The 14,310-nt window shown below is 32.3% G+C and overlaps 1 protein-coding gene across 2 annotated transcripts in view; it reads left to right on the forward strand.

The window, feature by feature from the left end:
- Positions 1-14,310, forward strand: part of DPYD (dihydropyrimidine dehydrogenase) — a 787,163-nt gene that overhangs the window by 114,273 nt on the left and 658,580 nt on the right. For both annotated transcript variants that reach the window (XM_047785224.1, XM_047785223.1), the window contains exon 3: positions 764-846. In XM_047785224.1, coding sequence (XP_047641180.1) covers positions 764-846 — 83 coding nt within the window. The remainder of the gene's footprint in view (positions 1-763; positions 847-14,310) is intronic.

Consider the following 14,310-nt stretch of genomic DNA (forward strand, 5'->3'; position numbering starts at 1 on the left):
GATTCATATGGATACATCTTTAAAAATTTAATCCTATATATTATGTTCTAATAACTTATTAGGGTCCTATAAGATTAGGTTTTACATATAAAAATATTATTAAAATTGTACAAAAAAAAAAGAAAAACGTTTTAGAAAATTCAGGCCAGTAATGCTAGGAGCCTGATATAATACCACTAACTTTAATGATTGGACTTATTTATTTTCAAATATATATACACATATATATTTGTGAATATTATACATGTATATATAATTGATATGTAAAAGATCTTATAAAATTTTGATTACAAAGCATTTGAACTTTTGTTATTGTATTATACTTGGACTTTTCTTTCCATGTAAGTAGATACTAATTTTTTAAGAGCTAGATATTTATCATATTGTGATTTCAAACTTACTTTAATGACTTTCTTTTGAATTCAAATTGACTTCTCTATACTTGAGATTATTTTAGAGAATTAATTTTTAAACCTCAAAACTTTGGAAGTTTTACTACTTTTATATAATATTCATTTCTTCCATCTACCCAATTTTGTAAAATTGATAAAAAGACTTCTGTGACAGCTGTATCATGAGATGTTCTTATTTTGTTACCGTTGCATTCACACCGTCAATTTTAATGAGTCCTACCCAGTTAAAGTGGTGTGCGTATCTTTCGAGTTCATAATCAATATAATCAATTATATTTTTACGTAAGTGTGTAGCTATAATTTTGTCTCAGGGTGTTGGAGGATTAATGCATTTTTCTAATATGTTTCAGCATTGCGAGAAGCTGGAGAATAATTTTGATGACAGCAAGCACACGACTCTTGGTGAGCGGGGAGCTCTCCGAGAGGCAATGAGGTAAGTCTGGGTCACCATAGCAACAGTCACAGATGTGGTAAAGAAAAAGTCATTCTTCATTATTGGGGGGACAAATGAGTTCATTGCCACCATTCAGCTCTGTTCTCTAAGGTATTAATTTGTCAGTGGAGAGACTTCCCTTGAGGCTGTACTTTGGTTTTGAAGCTGCATAAATGTTAAGCCTCAGTGCACAGTAAAAAATGTAAATGTTTAATTTGTTACTTAAAATGCTTAAGGGGTGTCCTGTTTTATATTTATACTAAACTGTGTGATTGAATGGAAATATTGTTCATCTACATTCTGCCTGTATAAAAAATAAATGGTACAACGGTGATTTAGCTGAGTAGTATTTTCTCCTAATTAATATTTAATTTAAGAAAAGGTATTTAAAATTTCATATTCATAGGATTATACCATAGTATTTTAAAACTGATATACATTTTGATGCTGTTATAAAGCATATGGATTAACTTTTTTTCAAATACAGCAGTCTCTAATGAACCTGGTGGTTTTTTCTGTTTTCACTTTAACATTACTCTTTCTGAATTTTTCTTTGAAATCTCTCCAAACTTAATACCTTTTTAATAACTTTTACAAAGCAGTCTTTAAATCCAGCTGATCAGAATCAAAGAAGGCTTTTTACTAGACAGTTAGGAATGTGTGAAGAATAAAACTCATCATCCTTACAGCTGGAGAAACGACAACAAATGATATTAATCTTAAAAGTTCTGAGCTTGAACCTTTGAGTGTGATAATTTCTAATATGTTTGCATAGAGAAAGTATATTCACCTTTATTTAGCCTATGAAACCAAAATTGATTTTTAAAATATATCTTCTTTCAGTGCTCATTTTTTTAGGGGCTTAAACCAAGGTTGAAAAATTTTAAAATACAAGAAAGGATAAACCTATGAAGCTCCCTAGAAGGGTAGTTTGGGCACAGTTTTGTTATTGCTGGCACACAGTTACCATATACTTTAGTCTAGAAGCTGCTCTCATTTAGTGACCTCCCTTTTACCACGCAAGCAGCAGGGGAAAGTAATTAAATTTAATAGAAGCTGCCCTCATTTTGAAGCCACTTCTATTTAAAACCACAGGGGGAGGTAATTAAATTTAATGGAAACAGTAGCTTCTACACAAAGATACATGGTACTTCTATATAGATGATTATGATGTCACAAAAAGAGGAATAATATATTACTAGAACTGAGAAATTACCAGCTGGAGCAAGTGAGCCTATTTTATTGTTAATGTCTTTACTAATAAAAAAAAATAAAAGAGGGGAAAAATAAAACTGAGTCCACAATAGAGAATTTGTAACTATATAAAATGCAATCAGGCATTCTCAGAAAGTTAAAGTTATTAAAAATAGGAGTAAATTTAAAATAAAGAGTAAAATATATTGTGGAAGAAACCAGTGCAGAAGTTATGACTGAACTTCTATTTTTTCAGTGTCTTCTTTATCCTCTAGCTAAAACTCCCACAGGTGTAAATTGAAAACATCATTTTTGTACATGCATATTATAATAATTTTGAATATATTAAGCATACACATCAATATTTATTGAGAAATGTACAGTTATTCTCTGTATTTTTATATCAATTCAGTTTGATGTAAACACACGGACACGCAGAAGGACAAAGAGAATGCCAGCTCTGAAGCTTTGAATAAAAGAACTGAAGGCCAAAAACATAGAAAGAATGCAAAGGGGCAATGTGAATGAAAGTGGGTGTGAGTGAGGGAAATACAGCGAACACGTATAGGACATGTATAGAAAATTTGTCGTCAAGAGAAAAACAAATTGAATTATGGGAGAACTGCATGTGATGAGATTATTATATTCTGCCAAATTTTGTAATGCTTGCCATTTTAGAAAATACCAGGATATTCTGCTTTTAAAAAAATAGAGATGAACTAATGAGAAAAATAAGTACCTGATTGGAGTAACCTCTTAACCACCATGCTATGAGATAAAGCAGTAGTTTAGATAATTTAAATCAGCATTTAATTGTATGGCTGTGTAATGTACTTTGTTTACATAGGCTTCATATTTGACACACACACATATTTTTAATGTTTAGATTCACTAAATACAATTAAATAATCTAGTTACCAAAAGCATTCAACAATTTAATAGACTATAGGTCTAGCACTTAAAAAAAATTATCTTTTGCTTTTAAAAAATGTAGTAGGATCTCATTCTTATATGTGAAATTATTGGAAGCATATAAATAAAAACTTATAATGTTATGTGACTAATAGAATAAGAGGAGAATGCATCAAGGGGCAAAAATTAGTTGTTCTCTTACCTAGGATCATTTTTTGCCTTATATGAAGGATGTCAAATTAAAGAAAATCATGGAGAGGATATGACATTTGATGCAGATTTCGAACAGTGCCAGTTTTGCAAGTAGAGGGAAGAGTATTGAGCAAAGGCATTGGGCTGCAGGTGCAAGATGTATTTCAATAATAGTAAAGTCATCTGATGTAAAATCATTTTTCAAGCTTATTTGAATATATGTTTCCCCACAAATCTCACATAGGCAGAATTATTTTATCCAGTAATACCTCTTCTTATATGTCAAGAATCCTTGGTTAGAAATAGAGCAGTATGAGGTTGGCAGGGATGATAGGAACTGTTCACAACTCAGAATGTCACGGGCAGTGGAAGACAGGTATGAATAAATTGCCACAAACTTCACTTAGCTTGGAGACTGGTCTTGGGAGCCTAGTTGTAGAGAGTGGCAGGATAAGTATAAAAACCATGATGATTATTTTAGAGCTTTTTAGAATTCTGTTAAGGTAAAATGGGGGGAATAGATGAAATCATCCAATTATTTAATAAACATTTATTGAGTTTCTATAACATATAGGGTAATGTGGTTACAGATCTGAGTATGAGACAGTCGCTGCCCTCAAGGAGCTAATGGCCCAGTGGGGGAGACAGATTCAAAAATCAAATGCTTGCTGTGGAGACTCAGAGCCCGGGTACTTGAGTCTTTTTGCTGCTCCCCAGAATTCCATGACATTTTTTCTCTTGGTCCATGGGCATGGCATAGCTTGGCTATGGGAGCTTCCTTTTTTCTCACTGGCCTAACCTCTGCAGCAGCCCTCAGGTGGCTCTGGGTGCCCACAGTGATGCCCTCTCCACAGTGTGTCTAGCCCGGAGAAGTAGGAGCATAACTGGGCTCAATCTTAGGACTGACATTTTGTGGCTGCTGTGTTTGGGCCCTGTCTCCAAGTTAGGTATATATACTTGTTTACCAAGGTTCTACCACTTCTGTGAGCTTAGAACAAAAAATATAGGTCTCTGTCCTTGCTCACTTCCCTGTCACCTAATACAATCCTTCTTGGTGGCCAGTCTTTGCCATGCAGTCTTGAACCCACTCTTTCATCAGTATTCCAGCTCAGGAGTCATTTTAGACCCTCCTGTGCTTCTCCCTGATCCCAGATGTGAGGACCTGTGGCTTGTATATAAAAAAACAACAGGAGTTACAGCTTACTCTGCAATGTGCTGGCCAAATACAGCAAGCATTTGGTTAGGTTTTAAACTCATACTCGGGAAGAGAAAAAATGAATTTTGTTTTGTCAGCAGAGTGGAGGGTGCAGTAGGGGGAATGAGAGAGCTTGAGAAATCCATGACCCCACTAAGATAAAGGTAGAATGGTGTAGAGGTCAACAGAGGGAGTGTGTTTGAGAAATTTAAAAATATTTAGAATGAAGATCTGATGAGACATTGTGACTTAATAGCCTAATACATCATAAACTCGATTCAATCTCTGTTGCTCTGTTTAAAACCTTTTAAAGTTTTCTTAGGTTTTTAGAATAAAGTCTAATTTATTTGTGTATCCTAAGGGTAAGGGATTTGCTGTTTTGCTCTCCTTTGCATTCTTAGCCTTATCATAGTAACAGCATATAGTAGGAACTTAATTATTTGTTGATTAATTGATAAAGATATTTATCAAGGGGATCACTGCTTTCTCTTCCAGTTTTTTTGTTATGTAACTGATGTACAGCACCATAAGAGTTTAAACTCAATGTTTTTGACTTTTTGGATATGCATTAATTGAGATAGGGAGAGAGAAAAAAGAAAGGAAATAGAGTTTGGTTTTCAGATGAATTTGAGATGACTATGAAAAACTCATGTGTAAATTTGCAGTAGGCAAAGGAAAAATAGAATTTTACAACTCAGGGAAAAGGCTAGGAGTTGAGTCTGGGACTTAAGAAGTATTCTGGTACTCATAGCCATGGGAAAGCATATGATTTCTGAGGATAGTACACTGAAGTAGAAATGAATTAGAAGCCTAAGAAAATAATGAGTTTAGGAAAATGTGCGTCAGAGGGAAACATATTTGGGGATTTAACAGAGTGAGTTGGAAGTGTGATGTGCCTGAGAAGAGCGTTCTCGTCCTGTGTTCTAGATGGAGGCCTCTAGAGCAGTAGAACTTTCTGCAAACTGAAGTGGAAGCCTGTCTCTAGGAGAAAGGCTGTGCGCCTGTGCTCGTTATCATGATAGCCACTGGCCTTGTGTGGTTACTGAACTGTGCTGGATACCCGTGCGTTTACTTTTACTTAAATTTTTATTCACTTAAATGCAGGTTCGTTGCATGTGGTTAGTGGCTTTGGTGTGGAGAGCATCACCCCAGAGGGATGTTTTTGAAAAGTTGCTAACATGGCACTCACCCATCTTGAGTGATGTAATTCTCACCAATGGAGAGTCTGGATAAGGCTAACCCACCTTCACACACATCACAAGTACACATCACATACATACTCCCTCTTATGAACTGAAGAGTGAAATGTGTATTCGTAGTACAGTAATGGATGTAAAACCAAAATTAACAAGTATGACTTCATGTGAAGGAGACAAAGTGACAAAATGTTTTCTCTAAAAACATGACTTATATGTAGAGCTATCTATAGAATTAACAACAAAAACACTCTACATATATATATATGTGTAACTGGGTCACCATGCTCTACAGTAGAACAAAAATAATGTATTGGGGAAATTTAAAAAAATTAAAAAAAAATGGAAACTTGTAAAAAAATTTAGTAATGTGGTCAGATTTAAGATAAAGATGGATGCTCATGAGCTTCTCTATTTATTACCTACAACCAGTTGATGGTTGCAGTTGATAGATTCTATGATGATTCTGTGATATAGTTATATTAGAATACCTGTCACCCAGGGCTTGTTGAATCACTCGACAAATGGTATGAAGCAATTGTTTTGCTGTTTGGAAAAAAAAAGTCACCTTTTATTTTCATCTCACAGATGCTAATATCTCATGGATGTTAAAGAGTGAGAAATAACGGAGGCAGCCAAAGTCCAATAGACTATGGAAGTGACTCTAAGGTTTGGATGGGGAAAGAGCTAATAAGCTAAAAAGCAGTTGAAAAAATCGCTAAGCTTTGATGGCATTAAAATAGCTTCTGTACATGGGGAAAAAAATCACAAAATTTAAAGGCAACATCGCTGTTGTGTATTGTCATGTGTATAGGATATTCAAAAAGATTTAGGAGTTCAGTGGTTAGTTGGCAAAGTATGACTGGGAAAAACATTAGGGAATGTTTTCTATTCAGCACTAATGACAAACAATATATAAATTCCATAAAAATGAACTGATTTCTCGGTTATTGACATGATCGCAATTCAGCAGGGAGATTTTTGAGTGCTGGAAATGGGATTGAAAGATAGCCGTTGTCTCACTCTGAGAGCTCAAGAGGAGTTGGAATTACTGCTGCATGTAAGGGAAAAGTCGTATCAATATGTACTAAGAACCTTGAGACAAACATACCCCTTTCATATTAAGTTAACTTCCTAAAATACGATGCCTAAGATGTAGAAATTATGGACAACATGAAATTGTTTATTATACTATAGAATATAACAGTGAACAAGTTGAACAGAGTCTAGTTGTCTACTATTAAGGAAACAAATTTAGAAATGAAGAAAAAATAGGATTCTAGAATACAGAATTATATATACATGATGTATTATAAATATGTATACATAGTGGTAAGTTGTGGCATATTTAACTATATCTGGATGTTACAATGACCTTTAACACAGTGTAGTTAGTGACAGTAATCCCCCATGTTATAATGTTTAAAAATACTAGGAAGAAAAATTGTGTGTAGAATATAATCTCTACTGAATATAAAGGATACAGAGAAAAAAAGATGGGAATTAAATATAGGAAAATAGCTATCGTATCTGGGTGATGGGCTTACACCATTTTCAGGCTTGTAATTTTCTGTTCTTTCTAATGGGAGCATATTATGAATGATTAGAAAATAATGAAGTAAGAAATAGAAAATGGAAGGAATAAAGTACGATATGAATACTAGGATAAGTGCCAAAAAATGAGTCAAATTTTAGACTCCAACTGTGATTTTAGATAAATATTTTTACTTTTATTTTTTGTCAGATAGAATTAAAAACTTGATAGGATTGATATGAAGAGCAACAATAGTATAGGAGAGAATGCTTTGCAATTTATGAAATAATAAGAAAATGAAGATACAGTGTATTATTTATATATATCATATTCACTTAATGGTATATAGTGCTTATTTCAAAGGAATTACAATGTCATCCATATTTATGGAAAACTTAAATGTAGTTTTCGAATGTAGAATACCAGAGAGGTGTTTTTTTGTCTAACTTTGTGGAACTACTGTACAGGATTTATGAAAATGATGACAAAAAATTTTAAGGACAGGACAAAAAAGTGTATCCTCTCTAGGCGAAACCAGTCTATAGTATGACAATGGCAAATTTATAGGTGAACTTCTCAATTTCTTCTCATCTTATTTTTTCCTTATCTCTACCAATTCTACCCTCTTATCATGCCCGAGCGATTTTCTTTCTATATTATATTTTGCATCTGCTTAACCCCTGTAATAAATTCTAAACATCAAGGGGGAAAGTGGGACTTTTAAAAAACATTGTCTCTTTGCCCTCTTGTCAGTTCCAGAGTCAGTAGTGGGCCATGTGTAGTAAATATATGAAATTGGAAGGTACTAGAGTTGAATAACTTGAGAAAATGGAGTGCTGAAATCTGAATGAAAAGGTACATATAGAATATAATTCATTAAGGAAAAAAATGTGAAGAACTATATGAAGCTTTTTGACAGTATGGATTGGTGAGAACTATGGATATACCTCTGTGGTGAGAATATAAATTACATTTTGACGTACAAACATTGATCGTTAGGAGTAAGTATTTTATTTGTAGAGATAAGCATATATTCAGTGAGAGCTGTTACATTTTAGATTATTATTACGGAGATGAACTACCAGGGCGATTAAATCTCTGAAGTCTATTCCCTTTTGCATGGCTTTGTCACGTGTTAGGAATTCTGCCACTAGATGGTGATGTTGAGTTGCATAATTTATGTTCCTGGCTTTTTTTCTGGTGTGTGTAATAGTAATAGTAGGTGTACCATAAACCCAGCTGTGTTTACAGGGTTAAAACTGAAAGTATAACTATGTAAACTACGAAAATAATTTTGAGAGGTACAGTACATTCTAAATATTTAAATCAAAAGGTTAAAGTCCTTTAATGTGTTTATATCTTTTCTTTAGACTTGTAGATTTTGAGAGGTAGAAGGAATGTAAAAGTTAACTTTTCCTTGAAAGAGTGAGGTCTGAAGAGAGTTACAAAGACATTAGAAAGAGGGATTTTTTAGTTTTTTCCCTTCTAGATGTGTTAGCCTAAAAAGTACAGCTTTGATTTCACTCCTCTGTTAATATCCAGTGATACTGAGGCTGTTTGCCATGTGGTCTAAGGAATGCATTACTCCTGGTACCTAGATATTATTTTATTGCTTATTGTTTTATTGTTTTAGTTATAATCCATCTTGTATCCCTGGCTAAGCATAGTGGTTAAATTGCACTATTATTTCTTTAATTGGTATTTCTGCATGAACTGGAATAAAAGACTGTCTCTATGGGTAATTTTATCCATCTGAATAAGACTTGAAGATGAGATATATTATCACTATCTTACTTAATCTTACTCTAGTAGATAAGCTTTTGTGTGCACATATATGTATATGAATAAATGTATGTATGTGTGTGTACTCTGTCTCTCTCTATTTGTTTCTATCTCTGTATAAATTTCCCCATTCCAATCAAGTAAATCTTGCCATTTGATAGCTTGAAATTTGGACATCCCTTTGCTTTTCATACACAGTTGTTATAAAGTGTCATCACAATGAGGTTCAATTAAATTCTTCATAATAGTTAAAAAAAAAAGAGGAAGGGGGAGGCAACCTAAATATTTATGAGTAGAGAATCAAATAAGTTGTTTCGAAAACAAATATAAGGCATGACAAAATTTGAAGTGACATTGAAGAAGATATAAATAAAATGAGAAGTTATTTAAACAATTCTAGTAAAATCAGCAAGTTGGTAAATGGTATGGAAAGTAACTACAAATTTTTAAAAAGCCTGAATGTGTTATATAAGGATGTTAATGATTACATATAATTTAATATTAGTAACATTATTTTCAAAGCTTTAAAAAATAAACAAATTACTTTCATAATCATCAGTGTCCATATGTTTGTGTATGAGTGTGTGTTTGTGTGTGTGTTTTAACTACAGGCAAAGCTTGACCATGAAATTAGAGTCAGAAACAATGTGTGAGCTTTCTGTTTTCATTATATTTCTTCATCCTATCATAATTATATTTCACTAGGCTTCTTTTTCACTAAATGACTCAGCAGAAATCTCTAGAAAGCTCCCTCCCCACCCTACCTCCATCAGCAGGTGGTAAGAGTATCTTTTCTTTCATGCAGAGGAGATTATGTTGTCTTTATCACTTCTGTGGGAGAGAGGCACACACTTCACTATACACACAAGCACATGTGGGTATGGTTTGTGTCATTGAACACACGGAGAGGGCAACCAGGCTGAAGATCTTCAAATTTTGTAAAATCTAAAGACAAAAGCACACTCTTGCTTTTTCTAGAAAATGGTGAAACAGCTACTCAAACATTGTTGAAATGTAGCTTAGAAAAAGTAGATTAGACATTAGGAAAATCATTAATTACGTAAAGATTATTGTAATTAATTGCTTTGATTTTATATTCCATGTAGTTAAGTTGATGTAATTTGTGTAATATGAATGTATATGTGTACACACATTTTACACATTTATGTGTACAAATATGCATAGGCATACACACTCACACGTATATGTGGTATTACCTATTTACTGCATAAATTAGGAATGTTACTTTCATTCATTCCAGGGACGAGTGAAAGCAACATTTATCATTCATTTTCAGATGGGCCAAAGATAACTTAATTTTCACCATTCATAGGGGATATAATAAAATGTCCTATATTAATCCTCCTTAGTGTTTAATAAACCAAATATATGCTTAGTATTAATACTTGTGGAGTATTTATGGATTTGGTTGCAGTTGGCATATGTGAATTAGGAACTGTGTTGATTTACCATCTTTTTCTCTACTTTGAATTTTAATCAGATCTTGAATGTGAGAAATATTGATTGCATACTTATCCATTATAAATTTTGTGAAACAACAGCACAAGTCAGATATGGGTTAATTCAATTATATAATAAATGCTTATATGATCATATTAATTAATCTAAGCATTGGCGCTTTCAACCTGTAGCCTGCTATGTAGTAGACAATGTTTATTTAAAAGCAGTATTTATAGGAAAAATAAAATTAATATCATAATGCTATTTTGTGACAACTTAGTACATTTAGAATGATAAAACCAAAACAGAAAATACATATTGTTAATATAATGGATATTTTGATTTAAAACAACGTTAGCAACAACCTAAGTAAGTAGCACTTCACCAAGGTTAAAAAGCATGTTTCCTTTAGCATCAAAAGACTGTGTGTTAAAGACTAGAAAAAAAGGGACACAGCTTTTGTTTTTCCTACCAGAGAAAAGTGCAGAGCTAAGTCTTACTCTAGAAAGCTTATCATTTTAGATACAGACTTTGAATGAGCAGCTAATAGTTAAAATTATTTAGGAGATAAAAATTGGTACTGTGAGGATTAGCTTTAATTTTAAGTATCCATAATTGAAGTGCCACATTATGATTTTAATGTTATGATAATCTTGTTAACAAGCTGTTGTGTATATACTATCATATTTTAATGTAGTTGCAAAGCTTAAGTAAACCATAAAGTCAATTGCTTTTTGAATCAGGCTTTTATAAGTGGAAAATTAGTGGTTTACATGTTTTGAATACATATTTTGTAATTATATTTGGCATTTTCTACAATTTAAGAATAATATAATAAGTTTATAGATAATTCATTGTTTATAATTATGTTCTTATATTTTTTATTGCTCATTCTAATTAATTTCAGTTCATTCCATGCATACTATAATATAATGGCTCATTTTTTTTTGTAATAGTCTTCTCTTTGGAAGATATACATTGAAGTTTAGTTTTTCTATTTCTTATTTCTCATATATCAGCACATTACACTTAAAAGACAATTAATACATTTTCTTGTGTATAATTTCTACAAGTTTTTATGATGTATACTAAATTCCATCCATTGGGAATGTTTTTGTCTATTCTGTTTTTTGGGGAAAATTGTCTCATTCTGACAATTGGTAAAGATTATTAGTTAGATTTAATTTTCTGAATTTGTTTCTTCGATTGAGAAAACATGGTAATTTGACAGTCTAAAGTAGAAGTAAGCAAACTTTTTATATAGAAGTCAGAATAGTAAATACTTTCAACTTTTCTGGGTCATATGGTCTCTGTTGAAACTATTCAGTTGTCCTATTGTAGTGCAAATGAAGCCACATAGACAAATATGTCAACTAACAGGTGTGGTTGCACCGTTGTGGCTGTGTTCTAAATAACATTTTATTTATAGAAAATAAGCAGCCAGCTGGATTTGTCCCATGGGTCATAGTTTACTGACTACGTTAAGAGCAAATTTGATGTAAACCAATTAAAATAAATTTCAAAGAATTGCTTGGTCCATATATTATGAATTTGTGAGTTTCCCTGATAGATGAATACTAAAAATACTGTGAAACTCTTCCACTTTTGTTAATAAGCATGGCTGTAGGACATTTACTGAGGTTCACGTCTCCCAATTTCTGAACTATTCCTTGAAATTGAGTAAGTCGTATTTCCTAGATTACTCATGCAAGTAAACAAGCATGATTAAGAATTAAATCACCAGTTGTTATTGTAAAATTACAAGTATGCAGCCAACATAAGTATTGGTATCATTGCCACTGAATCAATTAGCATTAATTTGTTATGCTTTATGGTTTATAGCTAAAGAGTGGACTAACCACTGAAAAACCATCTGCATCATGAAACAGTATAATGTTACTCTTCGGTTTGACACTAGTTAACCGCAATGTGATACCTATAAAAATACAACATTGTGATATTTTAGTTTATTAATTTTTGATAGTTATTCTTATAGATGGATGAAGAATCATCAGTATGTGTCTACTAAAGTATATAAATTATATCTGATATTTATTGGAAAATATTGATTGCAATGTGTTCTATGGTCTGTTATTTTAAATCCTTGGTAAGGTTTTTTATCCATGGGGCTATCTAAGGAGTTGTCTCTATTTTGAAATTTAGTCAATCAGTATTTATTTAATAAATCATTGAATAATGAATAAATATTTTTCTTCTAGTCCACAAAGAAGTTTTTCTTAGGAGTCAATGAGATGCCATAAGGGATGAGGGAGTGGGAGGGATCGGGAGCTTGGGCTTATCAGACACAATTTAGAATAGATTTACAAGGAGATCCTGCTGAATAACACTGAAAACTTTGTCTAGATACTCATGTTGCAACAGAACAAAGAGTGGGGAAAAAAAATGCAATTGTAATGTATACATGTAAGGATAACCTGATCCCCTTGCTGTACAGTGGGAAAATTAAAAAAAAAATTAAAAAAAAATGCTATCTGCTGTATAAAACAGGTAATTAACAAGAACCTACTATGTAGCACATGAAAATCTACTCAATAGTTTGTAATAACCTAATGTTGTATTAGCTTTGCTGTATACCTAAGCTAATACAACATTGTAAGTCAATTATGCTCCAATAAAATTAAACAAAATGAAAATACTCTTGATGTCTAAAGTCAAGTCTTGCTAATGTCTTTCAAAGAGCCACCTAAGAAATTTAGTTAATTTAGTATATAACCTGACTTTAGCCCTATAGTTCTCTCCCATTTTAAGGGCCATTACTTTGGCTAACAAATAGAAGAAATAGCAGTCACTCTATTTAGAATTCTTCCAAAATATCAGCTCCCGTCAAGTTTTAGTGGAAATGGGTGTTTGTTATTGGACCACAGTGGTGATACTTTTAGTCAATATCTGTGCTATGTTTACAAACCAATTATCTTGCCAGTATCTTCCTCTATCTCTCAGGAGAGTTTAAAGTAATTTTTTTTTTCTTTTAGATAGGGAAGAAAAATGATTTACAATAAGGTTAAATTACTTACTGCTGTTATATTTGTCATTGTCATATTTTTCCTTCATATTTCATTTCTTCCTTCATCCCCTTAGATGTTGTTTATAATTTCATGTTCTGTGAGGGAATATTGCTTGAAACACTTCTCACCCAGGGCTAAGAATTGTGTTGAAATTTAAACAGTTTGGATGAAAAAGCTGTTTGAGGAATTTTTTTTCTTTTAATAGGCTATGAAACAAGGACAAGAAATTTTTTCACTATAAAGAAATAAATTACTAGTTTTGACATCTAATTATAGTTAAGTGATTAGATATGAATAAAGTATATTAAATAATTTAAAAAGCATTGGGTAACCAGTTTGAGCCAGTCAGTATCGTTAATTGAAGTCTGAGAATCATTCCTTGGGTTGGGATATTCCATTAAAATGAAAGTCTATTTTTATTTGTTAGCAATATAAGACTTGCCCTGTAATTCATATTTCTTCAGGATTATTCTGCTCATTTGAAAACTTTAGGGGATCGATTATTCCTTCAGCACTTCTACCAAAATATTTGCTTCTTTTTGAGGGTCACTACAGATAGTATTCTCAGTAAATTTCTATAAATTATATAGTAATTCCAGAAAGATATCTTGACTATATTAATACTAATAAATAGTATTTGTGACCTATGCAAACTGTGATTAATTAGGTATGCTAAATTATTGCATGCCTCTGGTTATTTATTATTTTTGTCTATATATAATGAGTACATTTTAAATATGATGCATAGAAATAGTATATTTACACAATTTTCCTAACAGTCTATTTAGGCTATGAATAAAGTCCTTAATCTAAGTTTTATAGTTTACATCCTCATAAGTATGTAACACGTAGACTAGTTGGACTTGACACAGTCCAGCTTGATGCGTTAATGCTAGGGTTCTCAGTTTTTAAAGTGCACTTTGGAAAGAAACCTCCACGTTTGAAAACATGTAACTATTACAGAAACACACG

The sequence above is a fragment of the Phacochoerus africanus genome, chromosome 6 (assembly GCF_016906955.1).
Source record: "Phacochoerus africanus isolate WHEZ1 chromosome 6, ROS_Pafr_v1, whole genome shotgun sequence".
Classification (NCBI taxonomy): domain Eukaryota; kingdom Metazoa; phylum Chordata; class Mammalia; order Artiodactyla; family Suidae; genus Phacochoerus; species Phacochoerus africanus.